This window comes from Centroberyx gerrardi, chromosome 19, assembly GCF_048128805.1.
Source record: "Centroberyx gerrardi isolate f3 chromosome 19, fCenGer3.hap1.cur.20231027, whole genome shotgun sequence".
NCBI lineage: Eukaryota > Metazoa > Chordata > Actinopteri > Beryciformes > Berycidae > Centroberyx > Centroberyx gerrardi.
The window spans coordinates 18,168,927-18,186,153 of record NC_136015.1 but is presented as its reverse complement, the minus strand read 5'-3'; the positions used below and the strand labels follow the sequence as shown (position 1 = coordinate 18,186,153).

The 17,227-nt window shown below is 45.3% G+C and overlaps 2 protein-coding genes and 1 non-coding gene across 3 annotated transcripts; all 3 read right to left on the bottom strand.

Annotated features, from left to right (window-relative positions):
- Positions 1-9,867: 9,867 nt before the first annotated feature.
- nrm (nurim) lies at positions 9,868-13,876 on the bottom strand. The gene is made up of 4 exons (XM_071910891.2): positions 13,724-13,876; positions 12,299-12,492; positions 12,010-12,186; positions 9,868-10,547 (listed from the first exon to the last, which is right to left on the bottom strand). The coding sequence occupies exons 1-4, from the start codon at positions 13,872-13,874 to the stop codon at positions 10,233-10,235; spliced, it is 837 nt and encodes a 278-aa protein (XP_071766992.1). The 5' UTR covers positions 13,875-13,876; the 3' UTR covers positions 9,868-10,232.
- Positions 13,313-13,385, bottom strand: trnak-cuu (transfer RNA lysine (anticodon CUU)). The gene has a single exon. It is a non-coding gene; the product is annotated as a tRNA-Lys (tRNA).
- Positions 13,877-14,935: 1,059 nt separating the features above from the next.
- On the bottom strand, positions 14,936-15,729 carry limd1b (LIM domains containing 1b). Its single transcript, XM_078290553.1, has 4 exons — positions 15,669-15,729; positions 15,398-15,528; positions 15,176-15,227; positions 14,936-15,019 (listed from the first exon to the last, which is right to left on the bottom strand). Exons 1-4 carry the CDS (start codon positions 15,675-15,677, stop codon positions 14,936-14,938), a joined length of 276 nt encoding a protein of 91 aa, XP_078146679.1. The 5' UTR covers positions 15,678-15,729.
- Positions 15,730-17,227: the final 1,498 nt, after the last annotated feature.

The following is a 17,227-nucleotide window of genomic DNA, read 5'->3' as shown; positions in this document are numbered from 1 at the left end:
TTGTCTTTGCCTGGATTGACGGATGTTTGTGTGCAGTTTGTTTACTCAAGGGTCAGCGTGGTGTAAACAGCCGGCCTAAATCCGTCAGGAAATAGACCTAGGGGTCAGCGTAGCACATTCACAGCGTGTCCTATTATACCAGCAGCTCAGGTCCGAGGTCTAGACATGTAGTAAACACACCTAGAGATGCTGACATGATCTGGATGGAGCTTGACACACGCACACACACACACACACGCAGCCCACGCCATGCCTGCTACATGCGAGTTACCGCTGCTTCACCCCTGAGAGTGGCTGTCTGGAGAGGAGTGCAGATAAAGAGCCTGGTGTGAGAGAGGCTGGGCGACTCATGCTAAGGCACAGGAGGCTAATCCCCCCTGCCTGAACCTGATTAACCCAGGGCAACACAGCGGGACAGCAGAGGCACCGGAGGGACAGACAGGGACGGGGAGGGAAAGAGATCCCACTGAGCGATTTTACATTGATTAGCCATTTAAAACACGTCTAAATTGCTATAGACGTCCAGACTAAAATGAGGCTACATAGGGTTTAAAAAGTTTAGACATCTAAGTCTTCTGGGGTAAATCACAAAAATAAAGTATTATCTTGTACTTCCCTGGTGCATATTTTTGATATTTACAGCTGTTTATGCATTGTTTAAATATGTAATAATGTATTTACTGCTTGGTCTAAAAGTGGGCTATACATAGCCAAAAAGATCCTGGGCTTTATGAGAGCTAAAGCCCAGACGCAACGTTGAAATTACGCCTACTGCTCAGTGGGGAGCGAGCAAAGGAGAGGTTGCCATAAGCAGGCTAGACGGTGGTACTGTATACTGTCCTGTGTGGTTTTATTCACCACTAATTCACCGTACTCCTTCACTGGTGGGACAGTGCTAATCTTCTCTAGTCCTGTGTGTAAGCTTAAAGGAAATACCGGGACGACTGCCGTTAATATCTGTTACTTTGTCATGGTCCAGTAGTCTGAGAAAGACCAAACCATGGGATTGAGACTAGGGGGGGGGATGAACAGAGAGCAGGTCCGAGGTAAAAAGTCATAAGAGGAAGATGAGCGAGCCAAAGAGGAGGAGGAGGAGGAGGAGGAAGAGGAGTAGAGCGCAAGCAAGTCACCCCCCTATGTGAGTTGATGGCGCGACTCTGGGGGGGGGGGGGGGGGGGGGGGGAGGGAAGGCTGGCGTGACGTCAAACGGTCTCAAGGGCAACAACGTGAGAGCAACAGGTGGTCAGAGAATCACCGGCCGCAGAGTGGTCACTCACCGCAGCTTTACGGTCATCGTTAAAGAGGAGCGCGCTTAACGGCGGAGATGATACAGGGAGCATTACAAGATTGCGGCCCTGAAAGTAAAACAAAAGATTATTGAGGGTTTTTTCTTTCTCCCCCCCACCTCTCTTGTATTCAATTTGGGGAGTGGGCAATTACTTTGAGAGATTCATTTAGGTGAATAATTGTTTATTCAGTTATACCTTAATGGATCAGTTGAGCGATTCATTTACAGTGAGGTGCACAATAATATGATGCTCTCCGCCTGATGTTGTGGTTTCACAGCGTCGAATCCTCTTTCCCAGTGGCAAAAGGCTACTCTCGTGACAATTACTATGCAACCTATTCTCTCATTAGACCGAGCCACATATGAAGATTTGAACATGAATGTCAGTTCCTTGTAGTCTCGTTTGGAGGAAGTGAGGAAGTTTGAAAGAGGAAGCGAGAGAAAATAGGCAGTGTGCGACAGCAACAGATCCCTCTCGCAGGGAGTTTCTGCAAACGGGGGACAACGTTTAGTTCGCCTACAATGCTCTCGGTATGACTGTCTTTTCTCTTTCTCTGTCTCTCTCTCTCTCTCTCTCTCCCACTCTCTCTTGGTATGTTTGACCTCCATGCGCTCTCATTTTTCTATAGCTCTCTGTCTCTCTGTGTCTCTTTCTGTCTCACCCACGTCAAATGAGTCAAAAGAGCCAGTGGCCCGCTGTAAGCGACGCTCGGCCATACCGTGTAAGGTCAGCGTGGTCAAAAAGAGTTTCTGCCAAGACTGCGGCCTAACGAACAAAACCCACAGCGAAAAACAGCCAACAAGATACAAAGAGAGATTTGTCTGACAGGCGGTGAGGGCTGACTCAACAAAAATGGCAGAATTTGTCAGAGGGAACAAGGAAGCAGCCTGCAATATTGTATGTATGCTCAGTACCTGACTGTACATGGTCAGATAGGGGAAATAACTGTTTAAAGAGCTTCAGATAGAGAGCTTTAAATAGAGAAAATATAATAAATGAGATTACAGGACAACACTTCTAATAGGGAGTTAGGGGAAGTGAAACACAAAGAAAGAAATACAGACAGACAAACAGATAGATAGATAGATAGATAGATACATAGATAGATAGATACATAGATAGATAGATTCAACCTCATTCACACTAGGGATTGTGCGGTCAGACACAGTTTAGTTCTGCTCTGCTGAGCAACTTTGTCCAGCGTTGCCCTAATTACATAAGACTCTCATGTCTGTCAGACAAGGATTGGATTCATGCAAATTAAAAAGAGGAAACACAAAGTACTAATACTAATTGTGACTCTAATGGGATACATTTGTAGTTTGAGTCTACACTGCTAAAAACTGAATTAAATACCATTGTGTCCTTGCATGTATTCACACACACACACACACACACACACACACACACACACACACACACACACACACACAATCTTGTTCGTTTGGTAGACAGACAGAATGAAAAAAAAAAAAAAAAAAACAGGGAGGAAGGTGGTGACAAGCTGTCTGTGGTTTCCTATTCAAATCTTCTGTCTCCACTGATGCCTGCAATATTACTGTAAAATTTCTACAAATGCTTACGCAAACTTGGATAATATTTGAAATTTTACTACTACTTTTATATTACTCTTATATTCATATATTATTCTGACTAGGCTCATTTTAAGTGCTAAGGTATTGGAAACTAGCAAACAGCTGAAATTACTGTGATGCAATGCAATAAGCAGTTGCTTTCACTGTGGTTTCTTTTGGGTGCATGTGCCCTTCTAAAAATAAACCACAGATACACAACAGCAAGTCTTGATTGTCATTGCCCTAGCTTGGTTAAAGTATGTATAATGAACATTATCATCACAGTGTAGGCCGAATCAAACGTCCATGATGAATTAGGCAGCAGAAGCAAATGGCCAAGCAGATCACTCAAGTGTTGGTAAGGATTTTATGGCTAAGAATCAAGATGTCGTGCTTGATAAGGCTTTAACAGGCTTAGGTCAGTCTGTGTGATCGCACTTCTCAATCAAAAGGGATGTTCTTCCAGTGAAAGGGGATTCTACTTGACGACGAGGGACCTTCAGGTAACACCGGGTCAGGGGGTTGGACAGAGAAATGGAGGGGGTATTTCACTTTCATTTCAAAATAATTTCAAACTGTAATAATGTAGATTACTGAATGATGAAATCTGACCAAGTGTATTCCAGTTGTTATAGTCACTGTTGTTTAGACAGTCACATGTAACCAAAGTAACCCAAAACTAACCATAATCCTAACCCAGTCTCTTTTTTGTTGGTGTCATTGCTTTAAACATGGTTAGGAGGTCAAAATCAATCCATAATCAAAAACTGAAGGTCTGCTCTTCTGCTTTATATTTATCTGTACACATTACACTGCCAGTGTGTGAAAAGCAAACAAACACCTAGTTCAATTCACAGTTACAACACTAATACTTGTGGCTATATATCCTGTGAAGCCTGTGTTTCCACTCACCCTTTTGGGCGTCCCTCCTCTGTTCTTGACCAGACAGGACTTGTCCAAATTCTGATATCCACCGATCACTTCGATTTCCTCCACTGTGGGATACCTCTTCTTCACTGGCTCGGCGACAGGAGAGGTAGTCTTGGTAGCCGGCTGCGCTGCTGGGGTCTTGGTAGCCGACGGCCCCGCTGGCGTGGACGCTGCTGCCGCCCCTCCTCCTCCTCCTCCTCCGACAGGCTTCTTGGGGGTGATTGTAATGGTGGCACCTCTCTTCACCTGGCCCCCAGAGGCACTCCTGATGGAGAAAAGGATGGGAGACGGGGTGGGAGATGGGGAGATGCTGGGAGACTGGGCAGGAGAGAGGGAGCTTGGGGAGGAGGCTGGGGTGGGTGCGCAGTCCGAGGGTTTCAGAAAACTGTCCGGGGATTGGCTCCTGAGGCTCCTGGGGGTGATGGTGACCACCCTGGACTGGGTTTGTTTGGGCTCATAAGTTGGAGAGCTCACCCGCTGGGACAACTCTGATATTCTGGGGCTCGATGCTGACGTTTGTTGATCCTTCTGTGTGTCCTTCACCTGGTGCAGCAGCCCTCCTCTGGGACTCGTCTGCCCTTTCGTCTCCCGGTCCCTCAGCGGAGTGTTTTGTTGTGTGCAGCCATCATGTGATGACTTCACCACTTCCTGCTCTCTCAGCTGAAACTGCTCTACCTGCCGCTGTATCGCCTGAACCCCACACAAATCTTCACCCGACTTTGCCTTGTTCTCCCCGAGTTTCCCCCCACCCCACAGCTGCCTCACATCAGCTGTCTCCTGATGGCACGACTCCTGCGGCGCGTGGGATACGTGGGGCTTCACCTTGACAAGGTGCACCGACGGGATGTCCACCGCCCTCTCCCTCACGCACAAGCCCGTCCTCGAACCGACCGTTTTCAAGTTGTAGATCCGGCTCATGGCGGCGAGGGAGTTGGGGTGAGGTGGAGAGGGGGAGAGAGATTGCGAGGGAGAGAGGGGGGATGTGTATTCCTCCTCCTCCTCCTCTGAGAGTTCGTCTTCTTCCTCCTCCCTTTCTTCCCCTCTGCTGTCGTATTCTCTCTGCAAACCGCTGTGGCGCCTCAGCTCTTCTTCTACATGTTTCAGCGGGTCATCTTCCACCCCTGATATTTGGAAGCAGTCAGAGATAACTTCGGAGACGGCAGCGGTGCATCCGCCTGTTACTTCCTCTCCTCTGACGGCTTGTGAGACTGGCAGAGAAACAGGAAGCTGAGGGCTGGTTTTCAACACGCTGACTTCCTGTGTGACGTCAAACGCAGTCATGGATGTCTGCGCTGCCGCTGGGCCCTCCTGTCCTCTCTCTGCCTCGATCAGCCTCTTCCTCATATGAGCTGCAGCTTCCCACTCTCTCTCCATTTCAGTTCCCCTCTCCTCGTACCGGTCCCCTGCTCTCTGGGTAACCGTGGCTTCTGCCCCATCGCCTCCATCCTCTGCCCCTCTCTGCATATTCCTCGTCCTCTCCATCTCTCTCTGCCTGATTTTCTCTCGCAGGGACTCGACGCGGCTCAAGGGCTTGCCGATTCTCCAGCTGTCCCTCCTCTCCACCCCTCTCCCTCCTTCCCGGTCTTGCCCCTCATCGCCTTGACCGCTTTTTCTCTCCACCATTTCCTCCGCAACGTAGAACACAGTCCTGGGGATTTGAATCTCCAGCGGACCCGGGGGGGCCCCCATAGGTGCGATGCTTTTTGGGGACTTGGGGATAACATCGTGAATGAGGTTCTCTGAGCCATAAATATGCGCGTCATGTGCCTGCGTGATCTCCTTGTAAGCCCTCTCTCCTCTCTCACTGCTGTAAACAGTTGTTTCTCCTATTCTCTCTATTTTACTGATGAGATCCTCTGTGTGTTGGGACAGTACGGACTGTGTTAGGTAGGGTCCTTGTGGCCCTGTACCGCTCCACTCTGTCGCTCTATGGGGTTCACCCGGCCTGTCTGCCACTGTGCAGAGCAGACTAGAGCACTCGGTGAAAGCTGATGCGTGCCTGTAGTGACTCTCAGCAGCATGAGGCAGACCGGCTGGATCTACTGACACAGCAATGACATAATTCTGCTGCGTAGTTTCAGCTGGGATTATGCCTTCTGTTCCCTCTCCTCTCCGAAAGTCTGACCCCCTTCTTTCGGCTACCTGTGGCTCAGCCTGCCTCGCTCCCTCCCTCCCTTTCTCTGTACTCCGCTCCCTCTCCAAAGTTCTCTCGCTGTCTTCTCTCAGTCGCTTCACCTCTCTCTCCGTTGCTTTCGCTCTCCCGTCCTGCCTGATAGGCACTCTTCTGGCAAAGGAGATTCCCTCTGTGTTTTTGACGGACGCCACCGTGAAGCCCTCGTCTCCGTCCGCGTCACCTGCCATCTCCGCAGCCCTCTTGTCGACGGGCTCTACTTTCTCGACTGTTGATGCTGAAGTACAAATTTTTGTCTCAGTTCCTGTGTTGCTCTTCGGCGTGGGCTCTCTCTCAGCGTGCACCTCTGGTTGGCTGTCGTTTTTTACGTGTCCGTCTCTGAGCTTTCCATTCCGGTCTTTATCCAAAAACCGAGCCCTCCCCAGTTTGATTTTCGCCGTGGTCTCCTTCTCTGAGCCTTCCCCTTTTGCTACGTCTCCCCAGGGTGCCACCTTCTTCTCTGAACGTGTCCTCTCGATCATTTTCTGGTATCCCTCGTCAACCACGCCGTTCTCCTTAGCACAAAAGGCTCGGTCGGAGAAGCTGAATGAGCGTTTGGGCATGGCCCTCAGCGGTGTACTCTTCCCATCTGCTTTCCTCTCCTCAGATTGGTGCTCATCTTGACCTTCTGAGTATTTTCTGCTGGCAAGTCTGAGGAAATTGTCTGAACTTTTGGATCGAGACGGAGGCTTGGGGTGCTCTCCGAATTTACTCAGCAGCTGACTAACCCTCCCTCCCTTCTCGACAAACACGCTATCGTCAGTACTGTCCTTCCTGTCTTCTTTAATGACCGTTGCCTGGCCCCACGGTCTCTCTTTCTCCTTGACAGTCTCTCTCTCCTTCTCTCTCAGCCAGGCCGAATCTGTTCTGTGCTCCCTGCCCATACTATCCCTTCTTCCATCCATGGTGCGCTTCGCCTCTCGCTCCTTCTCTCCATCTTCTCTACCCGACCCTTTGCCTCCTCCTCCTCCTCCTCCTCCTCCTGCACTCCTCTCCTCAGATGTTACCGAGGGTTTTATGATCAAAACCTCAGAGGCTCGGATCTCTGTGACGCTCCCTCCTCCAGCCAGAATCTCCCTCAGGTCCATCTTCATTCCTATCTTCTCCTGGTGGTCTTCCTCGGGCCTCTCTCGCTCTGTCTCCCTCCATCTACCCCTCCTCTCATCGCTACTTTTCCTATCCTGTTCAATGATGATGATATTGTCGGCCCGGATGGTCCGAAGGCAAGGGACCAGGGGAGCAAACAGGGGGCTAGGAGGGTCCGTGTCTTTCTCCTCCCCCTTCTCCTCTTCTTTCCTCACTTTCAGGGATTCCCTCTCCCTTTCTTTCACAGCATCCTTAAGTGACTCTCTCCTTTTGCCTCTGTCTCTTTCCCATCCCTCACTCGTGTCCCTGCTTCTCTCTTTTTCCCTTCCATCGCTCTTGTCCCTGTTTCTCTCTCTTTCCCTTCCCTCGCTCCTGTCTCTGAACTTCTCTATTTTCATTTCTATATCTCTCCCGCTTCCTGACTCCCCATCGTGACCTCTGGGGCTAGGTTTGTCTTTCTCCCTCTCCTTATCTTTTCCCACCTCGGCTTCTTGCTCGCTCCCTCTCTCTTGATAACCCACCTCCGCAGCCTTCTCGGCATCCCTACCCTTCCTCCATCCACTCTGGGTGCGAATGAATGGGTTTTCGTGGACGGGGACAATGGTTTCCATGGACACCTGACTCAGTGGTTTGGTCTCTGCATCCAGCCATTGCCCTGGATCTGGACTGAGCGATGGTTCACTTCCCAAATTAACTGTTACGGAGCTGTCCGTGTCACTCAGACCATCAGAGGGGGATTTGACGTCCGCTGGTAGGAGGAATCCCTCTCTCTCCTTCTCTCTGTCTTTGTCACCCAAACCCTCCTGCTTCGCTTTCCTCCGCTGGATGATCCCTCGCTTCCAGGCAGGCATGCTGGCGAGCTTCGCCTCCTCCTCTTTTTCTCTCCTCTCTCGCTCCTCCTCCTCTCTCCTCTTTCTCTCCAGTAGGAGTTGCTTCCATTCCGGCAAAGAGGAGACAGACATAACAGAGAAAGACGCAATTCTTTGGACGAGATGTTTGCCGTTCCTCTTGAGACCCTCTGAGATTTCTCTGCAAAAAATGAAATGGTGAAATGAAAACGATTCACTCTTAAACCAGATTTAATTTTCCATTACAAATATCACCCATATGAGACTGTTAGATACAGCTACAACTCATAATTTTAGTTAAGTTAATACAAATTCAACAGGTGTAATAACAGCTTAACATGCAATTGCAATTTCTAGTAACATTGAAAAGCATGATGCAAATCAATGCAGAATAATAGGCATACATTATAAATAGTAGCTTGCACGCATAGTTTACCTGTTGCACTGAGCCAAACATACAATATCACAGACCTTGCACGATTATTGGCACGTCAGATGTTTGCAACGTAACTGAAAATCATTAGCTGTTTTTCATATAATCTTTACGATAAATAAATGAAACTAAAACTCACCAGTTATTTCAAAAATATTTTTATATCCGTCTTGGCTTCGATTTTACGGCTGGCATCTCCACTTCGGTAAGGAGCGACTGCGCGTCTTGGCCCGGCTGTGCGTAATGCGCTCCACTCTCCACCTCGACGGAAAATCCCCTTTACCAGTGACTAACAGATTAATCTATGCTGTCAAAACGGAGGGTTTAAAATGTTTACATAACCAACTCAAATCACACCGACCTTACAGCGAATCAGCGCATGAATACACCTCCGTCGGCGTAGTAAATATTTCCAGCTTCGGAGCGGCAGGACTGTAATCCGATAATTACATTAAATTCCCTCAGGAGAGTTTAGTAGCACACACACCATATTGTCGGACCTAAGAAAAGGCGTTTAAAGAACATACCCGTCTGCCCGGTCACCAACCCCCCTCTTCTCATCCCTCCGTCCCGCAGCGCTAATTGGAAGAGAGAGAGAGAGAGAGAGAGAGAGAGAGAGAGAGAGAGAGAGAGAGAGAGAGAGAGAGAGAGAAAAGAGGGGGGGGGATGCTGTCGGCAGAGGAGAGCAGAGGGCTGTAGGAGTTACCTGAGGTAGCAAAGGCACGATAAATTTCCTTCCTATGACATTTCAATTGCAATTCTGGATACATAACCATAAACAGATTACCAATAAAAACTTAGATGAAGTCAATTCAGCTAATCAAACTGAATTTAAAAAGGTATAAAAAGCAGTTACTTTGTCACTTACTGTATAAAAAAACAAGGCAAAAGGACCTGATAGGACACTATTAAAATAAGAAATGAACATGGCACAGAACACAGCCATACAGTCTATTGCATTTATTCAATATGCTCTTTAAAATACTGAAGGCTATTAATAAGACATTACAGTGAATGCAAATGCTGCTCTATGGAAAAAATAACATTAGCCTGCCTTATAAAATCAAAGATTCAAAGATTACAGTACTCTAAAGTTCCAGAAGTAGCCACACATTTCAATACTGAAATGATTCTGCTCACTGCAATAAGCAGATGTATTTTGGCACACGTCTGACATTGCTGTAGGTGAGGAAATACATTTATGAACTAACAAATATCAGGAGACTTGTTTTCATGGATTTTCAGTGTGAAATCTCAATAGTAGGCCTATATCCTTTTCTGAGGACAGTCAAACTTGAAATCAGTGTGTAGAGAAATACAGTGTAACTGCAGCTGGCACATTTGAATGTTAGCTACACCAATAGGCTATAAAAATATACTCTATGATAAACAAAAACACATTCTGAGTAGTAGAACAAAAATATTCTATAGTATTTATAATTTCTTTTTATTTGTGTTTGTTTTGCTTAGAGATGGTCTATTATGTACTGTCTCTAATTGACTCTTTTTTTTTTTTTTTTTGCAAATATCTGATGTTATTGTCAAGGTACCTGCATCCCTTATATGGAAAAAAAAATTTAAAACTTAAAAAAAAAAAATAAAAAAAATACCAGAATATTTCTAAAAGCACATACAAAGTGACAAGGAATAATAAAAAAAAAATACAGTGTCAAGTTGCAAAGCATTCAGTTCAAGTGTGGTCATTTGCCATTAGCACAAACAGCCAGACCAGGTTTGTTCTTATTCAGCACAGTAGATCGGGTGCGAAGATCATCAAAGATCATAGAGATTGTCTTGGATACAAATAACAGTCAGTTTTGCAATTTCCCGCATGATGTTTCTGGGTAATTTTGGAGGGATAGGTACGTCGACCCATCGTCACACCGCAGCAGCAGCTTCCATTCACTTCTGCTTGTGGTTGTGACTGTCCGGGGGGGGAGTGGCGCTGCCCCGGTGTGGCTCGGCAAAGAGCTGCAGCTTGCTGTTAAGCTGGACGCACAGGTAGGCTAAATCCTGTTTGTCTAGTGAGTGCGCCAGGGCCAGGTAGGCCGAGAGAGTCGCCGCCAGCAGGAGCCGGTCCAGGGATAAGGCGGGGAGGAGCCACAGCACCACCGCCAGCTCCAGGCACACCGGGTGACGCAGGTGGGAGAAGAGACGCTGGGCCCGGGGAGACTTGTGCGACAGGGGGTCCCCCAAACCAAGACACTCATAATACACCTGGGAGAGAGAGAGGAGGGAGGGAGGGAAACAGAGGATGAGGGAGAAAGGGAGAGAAACAGAGGATGAGGGAGAGAGGGAGGGAAACAGAGGATGAGGGAGAGAGGGAGGGAAACAGAGATTGAGGAAGGGAGAGAGGAAGGGAGGGAAACAGAGGATAAGAGAGAGGGAGCGAAATTAGGTTAAGCAACGCATTCACTTAGCAGCAAAACCAATAATGAGTAAATCTACTTATATAACATTTTAAGGATATTAATAATCACTGTCACAGATTACATAGTCCCCGTTACGTATATTTTGATCAAAGTCATTATTATATTATTTTATGTGCTGTTCTGGCATCAGATCAAAATGAGGAAATTAATCCAGATGCATAGCAATCTTTCAAAACGGCACAGGATTGGGAAATCCTGTATGTAACCATGCAGCAGCAGTAATCTTGCTGAACGTCTGTTTGCCTCCTTCCTGAAGTTTCCACTTGTCCACTACCGGTCCTACTAACATCAATACTCTGCTTTGTGTCTTTACAGATTTTAGGAGAAAGAGTCGTTTACACTTTGGTCGAAAGGACTGGGAGTACAGTGAGTATGCTGGGGTTCGAACCCCTTCAAGATGTTAATGTGATTCTACTGTATATCCATTCACACTGACTGAGTTTACATGCAGGGAAGGCTGCAACTGGACTCATCTAACCAGGCTAATACGTACTTGGGTTGCTGAATCAGCTGTTGAATTAACTGGCTATTGAATTAACTGAAAAACTCAATCCCCTTGAAGTTTCCATCTGGGGCCAATGAGGTTACTCCCGTCAAGTTGATGTGATTATATAGGTACGATAAGTCGGAACTGAAGTCAATGTATTATGTTAATATATACAAACATAGACTAATATATATTACGTGGTCCTGTAGTCAGTGAGTTGAGTGTGACCCCAACACTGTCCCATACTAAAAATGTATGCACTCATGGTGCTGTAAGCAAGATTGGGTAGTAATGGAATATTTGCAACGGCTTTATATTTTCGGAATATTCTAAATTCTGTTATGTTACCTAAAAAATAATGTATTCTGATTACAGATAGTTGTGAACTCAGAAGGCCTTTTCAATAGTGGCAGGTGTGTCTTTAGAAAATGTGACACAGTGGAAAATATGTGTTTGCATCCAAACCTGAAATAAATTTCCTGAACTTTATTTTTCACTTTTTGTAATTCATACATTTATACCTCAAATATGGCAACCTGAAAGTAACTGAAAATAATCAGAGTCCACTACTGAGTTTAGGTAATGCCTTTGATTATGTTACCGATTACAGTTTAGATGAGGCAATTAGTAACTGTAATGGAATACATTTTTAAAATAACCTACCCACCCTGATTGTGAGAAACTTTATATAAAAGCGTCGACCAACATGGTGTTATGTCACAGCCACTGACCCAAGGTAGGGTTAGAAAGCACAGCCTACCTGCTTAATGCCCAGCAGTTCTGGGTAATCAAAGATCATGAGGATGCTGCAGATGATGGCCCAGCAGAGGAAGTGCACCGTAAAGCAGAGCAGAGGGAACCAGATGCTCCAGGGCGCGTGACGCACCGACCACAGACAGGGGGCACCGGTCACCGGCTGCCAGAACCGCATCAGGATCTAACGCAGGAGGAGAGACAATAATAGCACTGAGTGAGGACTATATAGTGGTTATGGGAATTAGAGAGAGAGTACATGCAGTGTGAGTGTGTATGTGTGTGTGTTGCTGTACCTGGAGTGCCAGTGCAGTGGTGAAGCAGTACGCCGCCCTGTTCAGGACGCCCAGCACTGACTGGCAGGCCTGTTTGACGGGCGGCCAGGCGAGCAGACTGTGCTGCGTGGTGAAGAGAGCCAGCAGCCCCAGATCCACACCGACAGCCCGCAGCACAGCGCCGTCCTGCAGGGCGGCCGACCACGGGACGGAGTCTGAAGGGTGGGAGAAGAGGGGAACAGTCACTTCCTATTTTGATTATCAGTTGAAGTTTTTGTTTGAACAGCAACACAAAATGTTTATAGTTCAGCATTAAAAATATGGTCACTAGAAACTCTACTTTTGAGTATATAAACACATTGTAAGTGCTTGCAGGGGTGTTACAGTGATGTTTTATTTTGGGTCAGGCACCAAGGTTTATATTACATTACATGATTGACTGATTGATTGATTAGTTCATTTCAGTGTCTTGCATCTTTAATAGTGCCCAGCCTTCATGGGCCTATAAGACACTATTATCCATGAAGTCATTGAGAACAGGCATCAAAAACACAAGCATCACATATAGCACATGGCCCAGCAATATACACACATGACCTATTACACACTTATGTCCCATAATTTAAACAGATAATTTAGCTTGTCTTCTAATCCATGGCCTAAACAACAGAAATGTGAATTAGATGCAAATAATCTCCAAGTATTCAAGTTTTCCTCTATCATCGATCGAGCCTTTGAAATTGTGGCACCTAAACTATGGAACGCTCTTCCACTGGACTTAAGATCTGCGGTCTCTGTTGACACTTTTAAAAAGCAGCTGAAGACTCATCTGTTCAGACTGGCCTTTGTCTAGCCTCTTGTGTCTGTATTTCTGTGTGTTTTTATGTCCTTTGTTTTTGTTTTATTGTTTCTTACTATTTGATGGTATTATTTTAACTATTTTACTCCTGTGAAGCACTTTGTGACTTTGCTCTGTGAAAGGTGCTATATAAATAAACTTTACTTACTTAATGTCTCCTCTCAGAAAAAACATTGCGCCCAACGTGGGGCTCGAACCCACGACCCTGAGATTAAGAGTCTCATGCTCTACCGACTGAGCTAGCCGGGCGGTGGCATTCTTGGATTTCTTCTCGCGATATCAACTTGAACTCATCCTCAGAATGTCACGTCAAACGTGAACTACTGCTACTTAACATTTAGAATCTTGTCGCGCGGTACATAGAATCTTCCATGTTTTAGAAACCAACTGCCGTACAGGAACCACAGGAGCTTGTTTTCTAACTCTTTTTGCATTAATTTAAAACACAGTCTAGGATGTAGTTGATAGCTTATAACGTTGTAATAACAAGCTCAAGCTCGTCTGAAAACCATCTAAGTTTATTTCATTGATAACCCGCTTCCACTTATATCATGCTCGCCTGACAGCAAGCAGCTACGGAAGCTTACCTTGACAGAGTGTCGTCTCTCCGGTGATGTTGTGGTAAATGGCTCGAAACGAAACGAAGCGGATGAAGTCTGCGCCGGTTATGAAAACAAACGCAAAGTTTAGCAGAGCCAAGGTGCAGAGAGCCCAGCCACGTACCGTGACTGACGCCATTTCAAAAAGCGTTTATCTTCATTTGGTAACTTCCAAAGTAGTGTCTTCCGGGAAGGTAATTTGTGGCGGTACTGGATATTAACACACGGTGTCGCTGCTAACCTAACCGACAGGAAAGAGGACAACACTATCCAAGTGGACCTCTTAGGGTACTTGATAGGGTAAATATTTCACTATTATGGTTATTTCATTCACTATAAGCTAGTACAATGTTAGAATGTGTAAGACTGGCTATTTTGATCATAGGTTTCACTCTCTCCACTAGTATTTCCCTCCGACAGCATAGAAAGACAACCAAAATCTTCTCGGATGGAGGTCTTGGGGACAAAACTGTGGTCTAAAGTGAGATCCTTGACTTGAACTGGTTGGGGAATTACTGAAATATAACATACAAGTGGAGATGTGGGACATTTGAATCCTATAAATCCACCCTATTACTTCAAATGTTGATCTTCAAGTAGGCCTAGGTGTTTCATCATTTGTTAATCATTTTGCATCATTGCATTAGACACATGATTCACCCACATTAATCATTGTTTGTCATTTAGGCCAGTGATTCTCAACCTTTTTCATATCAAGGACCCCTAATTTAGTCCACATTAGAGCCACGGACCCCCATTTGATGAGATTTTGCCTCTCGGACCCAAATCTGAGAATATTTTTATTGTGAGATATGATTTGTTCCAGAATTCCATGACTATCTGTATTGTAGGTAGAGAGATAACAGTGAAACTATGACCAAAACAGTCATTCTTCTACATTCTCTAATTGTGTTAACTTCTTGTAAATGAAATAATGCTGAAGTTTAACGATTCATCAATTTGCCTGGGACCCCCTGGAACCCCCTCAAGGACCCCCGGTGGTCCCCGGACCCCACATTGAGAACCACTGATTTAGACCACTAAAATGGGATACACAGAGGGATGCATGATTCTTTGACTTGGGCCTTTATTGCAGAAATTGCATGAAACATTACAATTTCACCATTTCAAAAATCACAGTTTCTTTTACATTTATAAAACAAGTACAGCACCAAATATGGAAAGATGAATGTCATATTCTCAAATGAGGTTCACCTCACTGTCATAGCACTCCACATGGTAGTTTCTGTTAAATGATACCACTCGAATGGACTCTGTAGACCCCTGAAACAACAACAGGGATTTTTTGCAGTTATTATTTGGGAAGCTAGTTTGTGAAATAATTATTAAAAAAGACAACCAATTTCTCAAAATATACGGAAAATACTGCAGGTGCTACAAAATATGAGAGGTCATTCACTTTAATTCATTCAAGCTCACCTCAGATGGCAAAATGGGCATTCTGCAAGCAGCACACCTGGGAGCCCGGAGCCTGAAACCAACGAGAAGTCTCAATGAAACATCAAAGAAACTCAACGATGAAGTCATTCTGGGTGTGACTTATCTCGGTGTGTGTCCGGGTGTGGTTTCACGTTGTTTCGGGGGTGTGAATAAAAGGGCTTGGTCCATTGTATTGGTGTCAAACAAGTCTAAAAAACTCACTTGTGATAGTCCCTGACACAGTAAACCTTGTTGTGTGTGTCGACAGTGAAGGACCGACCCTCCAGGCTCCGTCTGCAGACGACACAGCGGAAACAGGCCGGGTGGTACGACTTCCCATGAGCCTGTAGGACCTGGAAACACACGGGACATGACACCAGGATGAACTCCCCCTTCCATACAGTGAGCACAAACCACTCATGCATACATACAAATGAATGCATATATGAACGCATGCATGCACACAAACAAACACACATACACTCATACTCACCATGTCCATGATTAAATGTCCACAGCTATTACAGACTTCTGGGGATGGATGAACTCCCGAGTACTGAATAACAAAAAAAAGATTCACCCATCACATTTATTTTTTTCATTTATTCAGGTAAAATCCAATTGAGATCAAAATCTCATTTGCAAGAGAGACCTGAATTACATAAAAACTCATAAAACTAACAATTCATAAAACTAACAAACAATCTAAAAATTAATCAAATAAAATAATAAAAATGTTAAAATTCAATAAAATAAAATGTAATGAAACAATACAATGTAATAAAAGCATTAGGAAATATAAAAGAGAAAAGAAAATACTTAAAAGGATAATCCTATAAAAGAAACTGATTGTTGATTGCTGTATTTCTTTTCAAACAGGATATAAGGAATATATCTCTGTTTGTATCACATTACATCCCACTGTACAGCTGTGCAACAATATACAGTTGTGAAATACATACTTACTAAAAAGTCATCCTCACAAAAGATTCTCCCTGACAGAGAGTAAAACGGCTTGCCACTCAGCTTTTTACCTAAATGTGACACACAAATGACAGTTTGATAGGAGGAAAGAAGGGGAAAAGTGCTATAAATAAGAGTCTCTGAGCCACTTCACACAGACTAACCCAAAGGAAGTACTGGAGCACACTGTTTCAATTATATGCTTTCAATTTGTTATTTTGTTTTTCCTGTTTGGAGAGGCTAAAGCTTGTGAAACATCCTTTATTTGAGGGAAAAGTGACTTCTCCATAATGACACTTGAAAACACACTGCTGATTCACTTCAGGGATCAAAGCTACTGGAACGCATTCAATATTACGGCATATGAGCAGTTAGATTATTAGACTCACTGCAAATACTGCAGGTGAAGCAAGTGTCGTGGAACAGATCCCCCATGGCCTGGCAGGCTGTCCCTGCACCACACACTGCTTTGCTGCATCTCACACAGCTTCCTGAAAACAACAAAACAACAAACATTGTCCTGAAGACAATACACAACACAGAGTTATTCACCTGAACAAACACTACGCATGTGCTCTATTTTCAGTGGAGCAGCTGAGCAGTTTCTCACAGAATCGGTTACTGTGAAACTTGATCCACTCTCCATTCACAAATGCATACTGTACACACTGACGACACACTCACACACGCTGACTAATGATCTATCTTGAGCGTAGAGAGTGCCAGAATAGACTCTCACTAGAAAGCCATGCTTGAAATACAGAGATAAGAGATTTTTTTCTTTAATAACTCCCTTACCAAAGTAAAGATTAGCGTTATTACCGGTGTCCATCTCCTACTTTCCCCAGTTGCCTCTGACTCCTGGAGCCTACAGTGCGACTGTCTGGGGGTCTAATTTTATGTGCAGGGCAGACAGCTGTAAGGGGAGCTGCTCTCTGGGTTTATGGGTGCTGCATGCGGTGCTTGTGGTCTCTCCCGGGGGCAGCGACTCCTCCAGGGTGACCGGCTGAGTAAGTGGCGACAGACGAGACCAACTGGTATCTCTTACGCACTAGTCTGGACACTATTTGGGCACTATTTGTGTTCTGC